Source organism: Carassius auratus, chromosome 40, assembly GCF_003368295.1.
Source record: "Carassius auratus strain Wakin chromosome 40, ASM336829v1, whole genome shotgun sequence".
Taxonomy (NCBI): Eukaryota; Metazoa; Chordata; class Actinopteri; order Cypriniformes; family Cyprinidae; genus Carassius; species Carassius auratus.
This window is the reverse complement of record NC_039282.1, coordinates 2,938,360-2,954,337: the sequence shown is the minus strand read 5'-3', so window position 1 is coordinate 2,954,337 and position 15,978 is coordinate 2,938,360. Positions and strand designations below refer to the sequence as shown.

At 39.1% G+C, this 15,978-nt stretch overlaps 1 protein-coding gene across 35 annotated transcripts in view; it reads right to left on the bottom strand.

Moving 5' to 3' along the window:
- The window catches only part of LOC113058246 (elastin-like), a 121,956-nt gene that overhangs the window by 28,905 nt on the left and 77,073 nt on the right, over positions 1-15,978 (bottom strand). For 11 of the 35 annotated variants that reach the window (XM_026225962.1, XM_026225973.1, XM_026225964.1 and 8 more), the window contains exons 14-38: positions 15,895-15,978; positions 15,586-15,636; positions 15,361-15,426; positions 15,172-15,228; positions 14,903-14,947; positions 14,686-14,748; positions 6,849-6,938; positions 6,725-6,760; positions 6,340-6,429; positions 6,174-6,209; positions 5,793-5,882; positions 5,664-5,699; positions 5,281-5,370; positions 5,137-5,172; positions 4,754-4,843; positions 4,623-4,658; positions 4,260-4,328; positions 4,126-4,161; positions 3,743-3,832; positions 3,612-3,647; positions 3,249-3,317; positions 3,115-3,150; positions 2,732-2,821; positions 2,601-2,636; positions 2,428-2,493 (exon numbers count right to left, since the gene is read on the bottom strand). In XM_026225962.1, the coding sequence (XP_026081747.1) occupies positions 2,428-2,493; positions 2,601-2,636; positions 2,732-2,821; positions 3,115-3,150; positions 3,249-3,317; positions 3,612-3,647; positions 3,743-3,832; positions 4,126-4,161; positions 4,260-4,328; positions 4,623-4,658; positions 4,754-4,843; positions 5,137-5,172; positions 5,281-5,370; positions 5,664-5,699; positions 5,793-5,882; positions 6,174-6,209; positions 6,340-6,429; positions 6,725-6,760; positions 6,849-6,938; positions 14,686-14,748; positions 14,903-14,947; positions 15,172-15,228; positions 15,361-15,426; positions 15,586-15,636; positions 15,895-15,978 (1,524 nt within the window). The remainder of the gene's footprint in view (positions 1-2,427; positions 2,494-2,600; positions 2,637-2,731; positions 2,822-3,114; positions 3,151-3,248; positions 3,318-3,611; positions 3,648-3,742; positions 3,833-4,125; positions 4,162-4,259; positions 4,329-4,622; positions 4,659-4,753; positions 4,844-5,136; positions 5,173-5,280; positions 5,371-5,663; positions 5,700-5,792; positions 5,883-6,173; positions 6,210-6,339; positions 6,430-6,724; positions 6,761-6,848; positions 6,939-14,685; positions 14,749-14,902; positions 14,948-15,171; positions 15,229-15,360; positions 15,427-15,585; positions 15,637-15,894) is intronic. The other 24 variants (XM_026225996.1, XM_026225999.1, XM_026225967.1 and 21 more) reach the window with 23 other exon arrangements.

Below are 15,978 nucleotides of genomic sequence, written 5' to 3'. Positions count from 1 at the left end.
TACATCAAAAATTAGTGTAGGAATCTCAACAACGGTGACATTAGAGCTGTAATCGGGCCTTATAAATTAGGCCCGACAGGACCCGAGCCCGACAAGTACATTTTGATTGACAGCTTTTTTGAAGCCCGAACCCGTTTACAGCCCGACATTATTCAAATGTGCGCACGCACACAGACTCAATGAATATTTAGTTATCATTTGAAAAACCTTTACTCACAGAGATTAGGCTAGGTCTACATGTTTTTGTGGAGGAAAATGATTGAATCCACTGTAGATGTCTTCAGCGCGTTCCTGCGCTCACTGATGGTGCGTCATTATTCACTCATTATTCTCATTATAAGCATGGTCAAAACTTTTCCACACCTCAGAGTTTGCTTTAGTTGCTGGTGCAACCAAAACGTAATCACCAGAGGCAAGCCTCCGTTACACCTGCTCAGCATTCATTTTCTCATCTTTCTCGCGCTAATCGAAACACATCACATCACCGCAACATGACCCCGGCCCGAGCCCGCATAAGATGATAGAAATTAAGCCCGAACACGACCGAACCCGTCGGGTCCCGATGGGTCCGATCGGGTTCGGGCAAAGATCTTCAGCTCTAGGTGACATATTCAGAAAAACAGACCAACTCTAAACATTAGAAAAACAAACTACTAAAAGAAACATAAAAAACAAAAATAGAATAGTAAGAATAAAGGAAATTACTGAAACAATTCAGCTAATAATTTATTCATGCTGCAATGCATCATGGGAACCATGGATGAATTTTGAGAGGTGGCACCCAGAATGCACTGCAACATGCTTTTTTGATTTTCAGCATTGTTGAGATTCACAGGTTGATTCTTGATGTTTGCACGTCTAACTGAAAGACTCTTACGGAAGATTTTTGAACAAACAACTTTTAAGAAATTCTTCATATAGTATTTAAAATGCTGGAAATACTTTGCTGAAGAATCATAGGGCTTCAACAATGTAATTTCAACTCAGTAATTCAGCAATAACAATAGTCTTTGCTTGTCCATCAGTTTTATAACTCAGTTATAACAGCCAATTAAAATCTGACTTTCACATTTTATGGGTCAAGAGCCCAACTAAAGCAAACACTGACCGCTATAATGGTGACACCATAAAAATTGTGATTTTCATCATCGTTGATTCTGCATGTTAGCATAAGGTCTCGTCAATAATGGTCAATCATCCCTCAATTTATCAGTTAATTATCTCTTTAACTTTAACTCTGCTTCAGTGTTAATTTAACACTCCTATTTTAACACTTTCACACTCTTGAGTGTGGTCTCACATGTACTCCCAGCAGAGTTAATTTCACTCAGATTTTTTTGCTGTGTAAGGTTAAACTGAAGGTGATGGTCATTCATCCAGTTAGAAATGTCACTCAGACAGGCTGAAATGCGACCAGCTACCGTCGGGTCATCTGGCTGGAATGAGAAGTAGAGTTGGGTGTCATCAGCGTAGCAGTTATAAGAAAAGCCATGCTTCTGGATGACAGATCCTAATGATGTCATGTAGATGGAGAAGAGAAATGGTCCAAGTACTGAGCCTTGAGGAACCCCAGTAGCAAGGTGGTGTGACTTTGAAAAATCACCCCTCCAAGACACACTGTAGGATCTGTCAGAGAGGTAGGACTTAACCCACAGGAGTGCAGTTCCAGAGATGCCCATTTGTCTGAGGGTGGACAGGAGAATCTGGTGATTAACGGTGTCAAAAGCAGCAGACAGGTCCAGTAGGATGAGTATCGAGGATTTTGAAGCTGTTTTTGCTAGTCGCAGGGCTTCAGTAACCGAGAGCAGAGCAGTCTCAGTTGAGTGGCCACTATTGAAGCAAGATTGGTTGCTGTCCAGGAGGTTGTTCTGTACAAGGAACATAGAAATCTGGTTGAACACAGCTCGCTCAAGTGTCTTTGCAATGAATGGAAGAAGGGAAACCGGTCTGTAGTTTTCAAGAAGCGCTGGATTTAGAGATGGTTTCTTGAGCAGTGAATGCAGAGGGAAATGTTTCAGAGTTAAGAGAGGGGTTGATAATGTGAGTAAGCGAAGGTATCAAAATATATTCATAAAAAGTTGACTGGAAGGAAAAAGTGTGGTAGGAAAAGTTGCAACAAAGATGACTACAGCCTTGGGAAGATTGTCAGGAAAAGCCGATTCAAGAACTTAGGAGAGCTTCACAAGGAGTCAACTGAAGCTGGAGTCAGCACATCAAGAGTCACCACACTCAGTTTGTGTGCAATGAATCTACAATATAAGAAAGTTTGCTTTTTTAAATTAAATTAAAAAAATAAAAATAAAGCACTTTTCCATGATATTGTAATTTATTGAGATACATAAGTACAGTTGTATTCATAGATATTTTGTTTAGTGGTCCCTCAGTTGAATGCCTCAAAAAGCATTTCAGTTGTTTGTTCCCACTCACCTCCAGCTCCAGGGTACAGTACTCCAACACCAGGTACAAAACCAGTACCAGCTGCCCCACCCAAACCTAGAAGATCAAGGGGCAATCCATTAAATGTTGCTTTGTGCAGCATCTATGGTGTAATAAACTATACAAATCTCTGTGAAGTTTCACCACATACAAATAACTGTTACCGTATTTTGCAGCTTTTGCTTGAGCAGGAGTAAGACCTTAGAAAGAAATAGATGGTTTTGAGACTCTATAACCATTATAATATTTTAATATTCTTCAAGATATTTTGCATAGACAGATTTTATGTTTTTACCTCCCGCTCCAGGATAGACCCCTCCAGCTCCTGGCACAATCCCAGCACCACCAGGACCAATCCCAGCACCACCAGGAACTACTCCTGCACCTGGAAAAAGTCAGGACAATGATCTCTCAGTTTGACATTTCCAATGCTATATCTCATGGTTCTTCAATTCGGCTTCTGGAGGAACACTGTCCTGTAGAGTTTAGTTCCAACCCTGCCTGTAGTTTTTTAGTAATCATAAAGGCATTGTTTGGCTTTTTTGGGGTGTTTGATTTGGGTTGAAGCTCCAGCACTTCGGTTGAAACTCGGCAGGACAGTGGTCCTCCAGAAGCAGAACTGAAGAACCATGCTATATATTTGAATAAGAAGGACCCTAAATATGGTTACATGTTTACCGTATTTAGCAGCTTTTGCTTGAGCAGGAGTAAGACCTTAGAAAGAAAGAAATTGTTACAGTATGAGACTCTATAACCATATAATGTTGTAATATTCTTCAAGATATTTTTTATAGACAGATTTTTGTTTTTACCTCCCGTTCCAGGATAGACCCCTCCAGCTCCTGGCACAATCCCAGCACCACCAGGAACTACTCCTGCACCTGGGAAAAAGGCAGGACAATGATCTCTCAGTTTGACATTTCCAATGCTATGTCTCAGGATTCTTCAATTCGGCTTCTGGAGGAACACTGTCCTGTACAGTTTAGTTCCAACCCTGCCTGTAGTTTTTTAGTAATCATAAAAGCATTGTTTGGCTTTTTTGAGGTGTTTGATTTGGGTTGAAGCTACAGCACTTTGGTTGAAACTCTGCAGGACAGTGGTCCTCCAGAAGCAGAATTGAAGAACCATGCTATATATCTGAATAAGAAGGATCCTAAATATGGTAACATGATTACCGTATTTTGCAGCTTTTGCTTGAGCAGGAGTAAGACCTTAGAAAGAAATAGATGGTTTTGAGACTCTATAACCATTATAATATTTTAATATTCTTCAAGATATTTTGCATAGACAGATTTTATGTTTTTACCTCCCGCTCCAGGATAGACCCCTCCAGCTCCTGGCACAATCCCAGCACCACCAGGACCAATCCCAGCACCACCAGGAACTACTCCTGCACCTGGAAAAAGTCAGGACAATGATCTCTCAGTTTGACATTTCCAATGCTATATCTCATGGTTCTTCAATTCGGCTTCTGGAGGAACACTGTCCTGTAGAGTTTAGTTCCAACCCTGCCTGTAGTTTTTTAGTAATCATAAAGGCATTGTTTGGCTTTTTTGGGGTGTTTGATTTGGGTTGAAGCTCCAGCACTTCGGTTGAAACTCGGCAGGACAGTGGTCCTCCAGAAGCAGAACTGAAGAACCATGCTATATATTTGAATAAGAAGGATCCTAAATATGGTTACATGTTTACCGTATTTAGCAGCTTTTGCTTGAGCAGGAGTAAGACCTTAGAAAGAAAGAAATTGTTACAGTATGAGACTCTATAACCATATAATGTTGTAATATTCTTCAAGATATTTTTTATAGACAGATTTTTGTTTTTACCTCCCGTTCCAGGATAGACCCCTCCAGCTCCTGGCACAATCCCAGCACCACCAGGAACTACTCCTGCACCTGGGAAAAAGGCAGGACAATGATCTCTCAGTTTGACATTTCCAATGCTATGTCTCAGGATTCTTCAATTCGGCTTCTGGAGGAACACTGTCCTGTACAGTTTAGTTCCAACCCTACCTGTAGTTTTTTAGTAATCATAAAAGCATTGTTTGGCTTTTTTGAGGTGTTTGATTTGGGTTGAAGCTACAGCACTTTGGTTGAAACTCTGCAGGACAGTGGTCCTCCAGAAGCAGAATTGAAGAACCATGCTATATATCTGAATAAGAAGGATCCTAAATATGGTAACATGATTACCGTATTTTGCAGCTTTTGCTTGAGCAGGAGTAAGACCTTAGAAAGAAATAGATGGTTTTGAGACTCTATAACCATTATAATATTTTAATATTCTTCAAGATATTTTGCATAGACAGATTTTATGTTTTTACCTCCTGTTCCAGGATAGACCCCTCCAGCTCCTGGCACAATCCCAGCACCACCATGACCAATCCCAGCCACACCAGGAACTACTCCTGCACCTGGAACAAGGCAGCACCATGATCCCTCAGTTTGACATTTCCAATGCTATATCTCAGGGTTTTTCAGTCCGGCTTCTGGAGGAATATTGTCCCGTAGAGTTCAGCTCCAACCCTGCCTGTACTTTTCTAGTAATCATAAAGGCATTGATTGGCTTTTTTTTGGGTGTTTTATTTGGGTTGAAGCTACAGCACTTGGGTTGAAAACTCTGCAGGACAGTGGTCCTCAAGGAGCAGAATTGAAGAACCATGTTATATCTGAATAAGAAGGATCCTAAGTATGGGTATATGACTACCGTATTTAGCAGCTTTTGCTTGAGCAGGAGTAAGACCTTAGAAAGAAAGAAATGGTTTTGAGACTCTATAACCATTATTAATTTCTAACATTCTTCAAGATATTTTGCAAAGACAGACAGACTTTGATTTACTATTTTTTTTACCTCCTGTTCCAGGATAGACCCCTCCAGCTCCTGGCACAATCCCAGCACCACCAATACCAATCCCAGCTGCACCAGGAACTACTCCTGCACATGGAAAAAGGCAGGACAATGATCTCTTAGTTTGACATTTCCAATGCTATATCTCAGGGTTCTTCAATTCGGCTTCTGGAGGAACACTGTCCTGTAGAGTTAAGTTCCAACCCTGCCTGTAGTTTTTTAGTAATCTTAAAAGCATTGTTTGGCTTTATTGGGGTGTTTGATTAGGGTTGAAGCTACAGCACTTGGGTTGAAATTCTGCAGGACAGTTGTCCCCCTGAAGCAGAATTGAAGAACCATGCTATATATCTGATTAAGAAGGATCCTAAATATAGTTACATGATTACCGTATTTAGCAGCTTTTGCTTGAGCAGGAGTAAGACCTTAGTAAGAAAGAAATTGTTATGAGACTCTATAACCATATAATGTTTTAATATTCTTCAAGATATTTTTATAGACAGATTTTATGTTTTTACCTCCCGTTCCAGGATAGACCCCTCCAGCTCCTGGCACAATCCCAGCACCACCAGGACCAATCCCAGCTGCACCAGGAACTACTCCTGGACCTGGAACAAGGCAGCACCATGATCTCTCAGTTTGACATTTCCAATGCTATGTCTCAGGGTTCTTCAATTCAGCTTCTGGAGGAACACTGTCCTGTAGAGTTCAGTTCCAACCCTGCCTGTACTTTTCAAGTAATCATAAAGGCATTGTTTGGCTTTTTTGGGTTGTTTGATTTGGGTTGAAGCTACAGCACTTGGGTTGAAATTCTGCAGGACAGTGGTCCTCAGGGAGCAGAACTGAAGAACCATGTTATATCTGAATAAGAAGGATCCTAAATATGGGTATTTGATTACCGTATTTAGCAGCTTTTGCTTGAGCAGGAGTTAGACCTTAGAAAGAAAGAAATAGTTTTGAGACTCTATGATGACCATTATAATGTTTTAATATTCTTCAATACATTTTGTACAGACAGACAGACAGACAGACAGACAGATTTATTTATTTATTTTTATTTTTTACCTCCCGTTCCAGGATAGACACTTCCAGCTCCTGGCGCAATCCCAGCACCACCAGGACCAATCCCAACCACACCAGGAACTACTCCTGCACCTGTAACAAAGCAGGACCCTGATCCCTCAGTTTGACATTGCCAATGCTATATCTCAAGGTTCTTTAATCCGGCTTCTGGAGGAACACTGTTCTGTAGAGTTTAGTTCAGTTCCAACCCAGCCTGTACTTTTCTAGTAATCATAAAGACATTGATTGGCTTTTGGGGTGTTTTATTTGGGTTAAAGCTACAATACTTGGGTTGAAAACTCTGCAGGACAGTGGTCCTCCAGGAGCAAAATTTAAGAACCATGCTATATCTGAATAAGAAGGATCCTAAGTATGGTAACATGATTACCGTATTTAGCAGCTTTTGCTTGAGCAGGAGTAAGACCTTAGAAATAAAGAAATGGTTTTGAGACTCTATAACCATCATTAATTTTTAACATTCTTCAAGATATTTTGCACAGACAGATTTTTACCTCCCGCTCCAGGATAGACCCCTCCAGCTCCTGGCACAATCCCAGCACCACCAGGACCAATCCTAGCCGGATCAGGAAGTACTCCTACACCTGGAAAAAGGCAGGACAATGATGTCAGTTTGACATTTTTTTGGTCAAAAACAGCACTTAAATGTTTATTTTAATATCTTGAGTATGCAATTATTACACATCTTTAAGACTTGAGGACCAAACAATCAGTGACAGCAACTTTTTTAAATTGTCACTGCATCTGAGTGCAATGAAATTTCAGAGACTACACATAGAGCTGCTTTAATATGACACAGAGGTGGCTACAATATGATAACCACATACACAAAGACCATAATATAAACATACAAACATAAGACCAAAACGGTGGTACTTGCACATCATGGAGCTCATTGTCTCTCCAGTTATTGCAGTTTTGAAGTATTTTTCCTGCTCATCTCGGGCCTCCATCCAACTCCATCATCAAGTTTGCAGATGACACCCCTGTGACTGGCCTCATCAGAGACAACAATGAGACTGCCTACAGGGCTCCTCACCATGGTGTCATCTGCAAACTTGGATGGAGTTGGATCTATGCACAGGCTTGCAGTTGTGGGTGTAGAGGGAGTAGAGGAAAGGGCTCAGCACAATGCCATATGGTACGCCAGTGTTAAGTGTGATGAATAAGTTTGAAATGTATAAGAATATGAGCCAAGTTTTTAGAACTTAAACTCAGGTTAGACTAGGGCTGTGCAATTAATTGAAAATACGGTTCGATTTAGATTTTGACCTCCAACGATCATGAAAATACAATAATCGAGATAAAATGATTATTGTGCCCCATTCTGCCCCCTTTTTGCAGCACTGCTGCACTTTCGTTCATCCATAAAAGCCCAGTTTCCCGTGCAAAATAATAAAATAATGTTACATGACATTTGCATAATGGGACATGCTTTATTTAAAAAAGTATATTTATTCATGTTTTTAAAAGCGTGAAAGAGAACTTTCGGTGCTCCTCAGGAAGAGATATGCGCTTAGAGACAGAACCGAACATGAACATGTAAAGTCATCTTTTAGCTCAAGGTGCATGCCTAAACACTCAAATACATGTACAAATTTGTCAAAATGTTTGCAGTTAGTGAATATTCATGTATACCTTTGTCGGTCATGTAATAAATGAACATAAAGAGTTTAGAATGAAAATACGTGTGTTACGGTAATTTGGAGCTGTGCGGCTCTTAAAGTAACAGCGGCCTATTTTCCTGCTGCGACTGTGTGGTTATTAATCAGACAACAAAAGACAAATTTATAATCACACTGCTCTTGAGTGAAGGACTTCTGTAGCTTTAAGAAACAAATAAAGTTTAATTCTTACAGTGAAGACTGCTGTTTATTTTACATTTGATTAGTAATTTCTGTAGTAAGCTGTAAATTGCTTGAGACTTGCATAAAATAAACATTAAAGCACGGTATCTTTTTAGTCTATTGTATTTGTCTTTTTTTTTTTTTAGGTTTAATTATTTTCAGTAATTTTCAATAATTTTGTGGATTTTTTGTTTGTTTGTTTGAAATTTCCCTGGTCTCTACAATGTCATAGCAACTACATTTACAGAAAATACATATTTGATATGTATCACTTTCTTTAAATAAATCACTCATATTAAGTTTTGGTTATATGGCCCCCTCAAAATAAATAATCGTGATCACAATATTGATCAAAATAATTGTGATTATGATTTTTGTCATAATCGAGCAGCCCTAGGTTAGACCACACCCTCTCTCCCAGTTGACAGATACATTAAGGTCAGATAGTTCCTGATTCCAAACAGATTTGATAGAAGAAGGTTTTTGATCAATAACTTTACTATATATTAAGGAAACCAATTGATGATTATCATCACTGATATAAAGTATAACAGTCTACACCTAGATACAGGTTAACACCTGATGGCATTTCTTCTGGGCTTTTGAGTTACAACAAATGTGTTTTAGAAACACACGGTTATAACAGCCAGAGAAAAGACTAAGACAGAAGTCAAGGGTCAAGAGCCCAACTAAAGCAAACACTGATCTCTAACATGGTTACTTCAAATGAAACAAATCAACATCTAAACCTTAGTTAATTCTCAATAAGATCTTCTGTAGACGTCTGACAGAAATAAAGTCAGTCTGGTTATTAATAAGTGGAGCTGGTGATGCTGTTTGTGGGGTTGTTTAATCAGATCTTGAGAGATTTCATGTATTTTATTTCAGTTGAGTTCATCTAAGGCTGTGTCTGAAGTCAGTTGTAGTAGTTCTTGTGTTTCTCTTTTCTTCAGTGATTCTGTTTGTTAACAGCAGCTGTTCATCACTAATTCTCAATCAGCTCTTAGTTAATCACTTAATTACTTGAATGCAAAGTTTTAAAACTTACATGGTTTAAATCAAGGCAATCTGTTTACTCAAACGGTTTGAGTTAAGTTACTTATCGGGTTTTACAGTGCTATTTCTTTTGTCTGTTTTCTTAATTGCAGAATATTTATCATGTGCATCCAGTCCTTCGTGCTGTCTTTGCTGTAAACTGGTTTAAAGGGACAGAAGTGAGAGACTTATTTACCCTCATTTGATTTTTTTGAAAAAAAATATTTTACATTTAGAAATTTCTAGATTCTCAGGTTTTTTATTAGTGTAAAAACTTTTCCAAAATAAAAAAGTAAGTAAGTGAAATTTTCACTTATTTTTCACAAAATCTTGAAGTGTTCCTGTAGCTCAGTGGTAGAACATTGCATTAGCAAGTGCAAGTTTGGGGGTTCGATTCCCCGGGAACACATGATAGGTGTAAATTGTTAGCCTGAATGCACTGTAAGTTGCTTTGGATAAAAGTATCTGCTAAATGCATTAACTGATTATTATTTAATTAAAATGTACTTATTCATTTTTTTTTAACTTAACTTAGTTAAGTAGATTTACTTAATTTCCAAATGTGTTAAATTTACTTGAAAAATGCTTGTGCAAAAACTTGCCAAATAAAAATTAAGTAAATTTACTTATTACTTTTTTCAGTGTATATACCAAACCATCTGAATTAGTAATCATTTAAATCATTAAAATAAAATAAAAGTATTGATGCCTGTTGTAGAAAATATTAACAAGGCCACCTTGTTATTCTCCTCTCCTTGGCAGTTAAGATCACTTAATGATCATGGTCATTAAGTTCCCCCTCTCTGGGAAGAGGAGATGGAGACGGTATCTGTTGCCTTCTCATTGCTCTCAAAGCTGTAGCATATGTCTTCTTCTGTGGCAGTGAGCTGATATAATCCTCCGCATTCTGAGAATAGTTGAATATCATCTTTTTACCATTGTGCCGTAAATTAATTGCCGCCGGATATTTGAGTCAATCGCCGTTATCTTCTTCAGGATTGGGCTGAAGCTCTTTCTCTTGACCGTTGTGATTTGACTAAAATTAAGAATGAATAGTAGCATGACATGGTCCTGCATGTATTTCACTGGGTACGCCTGCTGTGCACCCTTCTGGATTGCTGACCTGTCTTGCCATCTTAGTGTACCAAAGATGAGAGTATGCGGCCGATCAGAGTTACTTTTTCTTCCATCATAAATACGATGAGCATGATCAGTTTCAATGTTGCAGCCTGTCAGTGCAGAAATCCACTTTGTTAGCAAATTTAGCTCTGAGAAAGCTGGTTGTGTCAGAGCCCTCCTCCCCCTTTGGTAATCCCACAAGTCATACGTTGTTTCTCCTGCTTCTGTCCTCAAAGTCCGTAATTTTATCTGGAAGTTATTCTAGCTGTTTTCTCAAGTTTGCGACTGTCCTATCCTCACATGCAGCTGCCTAAATGGAATCTACCCAGTCACGTGTCTGTTTTGTTGCGCTAGCTAACTTTTCAAGCTCTGCTCTTAGTTCTTTAACAGAATGGTTGGTTGCTTGTATGTCCGCATGTAGGTCACATAATGCTGAGGTCAGTACAGAGTCTATCGCATCTCTTACTGTTGAGGACACAACTGAATACAAAGCACTCTGGTGTTGTTTAAGTGCAAGCTTGATACCATTAGTAATGGGGCCGTCGAGGTCCTGTTGGCAGATGGTGGAATCTTTGAATTTTTCTTTGTTGGTGATTGCTCAATATCTCTTTTCTGATTGTTGTTGGCCACTGAAGTACTCATGATGGGTTAGATAGAGAGTGGTTTGAAAATTACCTTCAGGATTATAGAATATTTGACAGAGTGAGCAGAGAGAAGGACTATGCATGCATCGCCGTCGAAGGGTCACATGACCCCCTCGCCACAGACAGTTTTTCTTTAGGACTCACGGGAAGTGCAGACTTTTTAACAGCCGCTGTTGTATTTGTGGACCAGGAGAGACTGTAAGATAAATAGATTCAAATAGAAATTTGAAACTGCAACATCTTTCCACATAGTTGGTTTTATAATGATGACAAGGGGAACATTTTACACTTCCTGAAGTCCACGATGAGTTTTTTAGTTTTCCTTGTTTTTATCACCCGGTGGCTGTTTCATAAAACATGTTTACCAAATACACCAGGCTTATTTCATTTAGTATGACTTATTTTCACTTGACCTTGTTTCATAAAGCAAAATGACCATCGCTCAAGGTCAGTCACTGCGGCAACTTGTGTTGCGAAACTAACCTGGTCAAGAGCAGGCTAACCGTCAGGCTAAGCTAGCTCCTCTAACACTGACCAATAGGAACGCATTGATATTAAGGCAATGACTCTCTCACATACAATTATTTGACGTTATACAGAAAGTGCAAATCAAATAAATCTAAAAAATTAAATAAAATAAAATAGGCTACATGTGCATTCAGTTGATCAGCAGTTTCTAGCCATGCAGCCTTTCTCTCTGGTTTTATGACAGTTGTGCTTTATAGTTATTAATAGGACATTTAAATGTCACAATGTAAAATTTCTCTTTAAAGCATAAAAAATCACTCAATTAAAAATGAAAGTAAATAATATAAAAAATATTTTATTTTATATAATAAGAGGAATACATATTAACTCATTTGAGCTAGTAATTAGGACTGTATTAGCAAGCTTACATTTGATTTACAGTTACTGCTATCATAAAAATGCACTTATATGTAGAATTAAAATTCTACATGTGTCACATTTAATGTACAACAACAAATATTTTAGCAGAATGCATAATTTATTTAGATCGATTACGCTATTATTCTATTTAGTTGCATCTGTTTAGGCCGTATGTGAGCAGCAGTGCTCATTCACTCACCCCGGCCCACTCCTGACAGCTAAATTGATATATTTGACTTTCTAACATTTTCAGATCAAAAATACCTGAGGCGTGTCAGTTATGCACTGAGAAAAACAAAATGTCTCAAATGCATTATATGGCACAAGTATTTGCTGTTTGTCATGGTGGATTGATTTGTGAAAGTGAAAGTCGTGACATTTGCCAAGTATGGTAACTTATACTCAGAATTGGTGCTCTGCATTTAACCCATCCAAAGTGCGCACACACATCAGTGTGAACACACACACACCATGAACACACATCCGGAGCAGTGGGCAGCTATATCCACCGCCCGGGGAGCAACTGGGGGTTCAGTGCCTTGCTCAAGGGCACTTCAGTTATGGGTATTGAGTGTGGTTGAGAGTGCTGTTCATTCACTCCCTCCATCCAGAACTCCTGCCAGCACCGAGACTCAAACCAGTGACCTTTGGATTACAATGCCAACTCTCTAACCATTAGGTCACAGCTGCCCCTGATTCATGATTGACATTAAGGGCTGCTTAAAAATAGGTGTGCACTTCAAATGATCCTGAATCATTGAACCTGGATCGAATGAGATTGTGTGAACTTAAATAGTCATTTATGAAACCGCTTTAGTCCCGAAAAGCAGTTTAGTGAACCGCTGCTGAGAGTGAGAGTGGAGGAATGGTGAAGACCGAGCTTAGCACACTGAGGGCGTTTATTAAGTCCATAATCCAGGTACAATCTAGGTACAAAGGTGATCAGAAAAGCCCAGGTGAAGGAGTTTCCTGATAAGAATGTCCGGTATGATGCTATTGAGTGCAGTACTCTTGAGCTTTGTGGACTGCTGTAGCAATGGCATCCTCTTTAGAACTGCTGTCCCTATAAGCAAATTGGTAGTGGTCAAAAGTGGAAGGGAGGCTGGCTTTAATGTGCTCCAAAACCAGTCTTTCTAGACACTTTGCAACAACAGATGTAAGTGCAATTGGTCTGTAGTCATTTAAACTATCTGCAGCAGCCTTCTTAGGGACGGGAATGATAATGGCTTATTTAAGGCAGACAGGTACGATGGCTTGTGACAGGGACAGATTAAAAATGTCTCTAAAGACAGCAGCATGTTCGTAGGCACAGGCCTTGAGTACCTTTCCAAGCACTCCATCAGGGCCTGCAGCCTTTCTTGTATTTACTGACCTGAACACATGTCTCACCTAATATTCCTGTACAGTCAATGTCTGGGTGCCTATGTATGTTGGAGTTTAGACAAAACGGGCAAATAAATTCCTAGCTCCTGTGCCAGTTATGCACTGGTGTTACAGCTAGTGGTGGCACTGCCCTTGAAGTTTGTAATGTGCTGAACTCCTTGCAACACCTGCCTTGTGTTGTTGCCAGAAAGAAGGTGTCACACATTTCAAAACCTTTTAAAAATGGCACGAAAACAGCAAAAATCAACAGAATGATAAAATCCATCCATCGGCATGCTCACAGCTGTTAAACAACAACAGAGAACAAAACAGTACTGATGAAGTGGATATTCACAATATACTTAAAATACCCTACTATTTGTGCTTATTCATTTCACTGCATTTTATTTTTCAGATAGCCTCTCAAAAAGGTGCATTTTGTTTCAGTTTTTTGTAGGTGTTGCTATGGAGTTATTAAAGAGATAGGGAGGAAGAGAAAGAGCATGTTTTTTATTTTATTTTAGTCGCTTGCGTTTAAATGTCTTGTGTGTGAGAGAAACAAGAATGTGCTATCCACAGATCAGAGGTTTTTCAAAAAGTTTGATGCCAAGGACCCGCAAATATAATAATTCTCTTAAGGTCTGGTTTTATGGAGGTGCTAAAAAGAAAGCTGTAATACTTACATTGGCAAAACAGATCTACCCAACTACCCAGTGAATATTTGTGTTTGCATTCTAGAGAGAGTAAAAAGTTTTCATTTACAAGGTTTTTTCACTGCAGTTTATAGTTTAATTTAATTCATTCAACGCTATTAGTTATGCAATCTTAGGTATTTCGATTCTGTTTGTTTTACTGATGGAGGAACACTTTATATGATTCATATGGCTCAAAATAATGATTAATCCATTATTAGTGGCATTGCTTGTTCACTTAACAGAAATACGGCACAGACATCATAATTGCTTAAATATTTGCAGGGCAAACGGACAGCTCATGTCAGCTGAAGCACTCATGGTGTGCACACTGCATACAGCCATAAACCTGCAGGTGTCACTGTCTCAGGGTTCTTCAATCCTGCTTCTGGAGGACTACTGACCTGCAGAGTTTAGTTCTAACCCTACCTATACTTTTCTAGCAATTATAAAGGTACTGATTGACATTTTTGGGTGTTTGATTTGGGTTGAAGCTACAGCACTTGGGTTGTAACTCTGCAGGACAGTGGTCCTCAAGGAGCAGAATTGAAGAACCATGTTATATCTGAATAAGAAGGATCCTAAATATTGGGTATAAGGTTACCGCATTTAGCAGCTTTTGGTTGAGCAGGGGAGATCACAACAGGATCTTGACACATAGGAAAATGCAAAAGATTTTTCAGTGTTGTGTCATTCCAATAAAGTTACCATCATTTAACACTTCTACATACAATTGTATCTCACCCCCTGGGAAGAGTCCCCCTGCACCTGGTACACCACCAGTACCAGTAACACCAGGACCAGCACCTAGTCAAACCACAAATAAAAACACATTTACAAGTCAAAAAAGTGTTTCTTTGAGATTATTGGTTGACTGTGTAATACAGTATGGAAGCCTCAATTACCCATCAGTCAATTATGAGCATGATAATAAATCAATGTAATCAGTCAATGCACTCACCATATTTCGCTGCTTTAGCTTGAGCTGGTGTAAAAACACCCACACCTGCTCAGAGAGAACAATTACAAAAGTTGCTTCAAATTTAGGCAACAGAAAACATGTCATAGTATTGAATTCCATCTCATGCCCCATGTGCATTGACCTCAGACCTATTGCAAGGTGTCTTGACATGCAGTATTTGAAAGAACCAAAAAGTACACTTGAAATGACATATGGGTGAGTAAATGATTTATTTAAAAGCAAAATTATTTAGTAAAATGATTTTTCACCTCCTGCCCCTGGATAAAGTCCACCAGCACCACCTGTTCCAACACCACCTAAACCAGCTCCAACACCCAAGAAAATATGTAAACACTAAACTATCCACTTGAGTAAATGGCTTGCATTTCAATATGGACTATTTCTTTAAAAATTGCTTATTGTGGTTTTAGTATATTGCAAATTAAATGTATCCTTACCTCCTGCACCAGGGTAAAGTCCCCCAGCACCACCCGGAAAAGCTCCAGCCGCTCCAAAACCAGCTCCAGTATCCGACGAGTAGACAAATAATGAACTGTTAAAATTAGCTCTTGCAAAAGAACACAATTTTGTACAAATGACTGAAGCCCCATCTTAATTTCTTTGCTCCTTGGATAAAGCTTTGGGCATGTGGCCTTTAAAATCATTGAATAAATTAGTATTACCATATTTAGCAGCTTTGGCCTGTGCAGCAGACACCCCTAAAGTCCCAACACCTGCATACAGAGACAGCAGATCAGCTACTGGTCATGTATTTGCAGTGCAGGTGTGCATTTGCAGCCATAGAAAATACAATTTTAGTAGCTTGTCTAGGGTGAATCTCACGAAGTCAAGATCATGTGTGGGTTTTATTTAAACACACAATCTGGTTAAGTATATCCCATTACATTAATGGTTTTGAGTAAAAATATGGCATGTTCTTTACAGATTCGCCCTCTAGTGTACAGTATTAAAGTTATACATTCATAACACACCAGTCCCTGTCGGATAACCCGGCTTAGATCCAGCTCCTGCTTTCCCACCAGGGAGCCCAGTACCTCCACCAAAACCACCGTAAC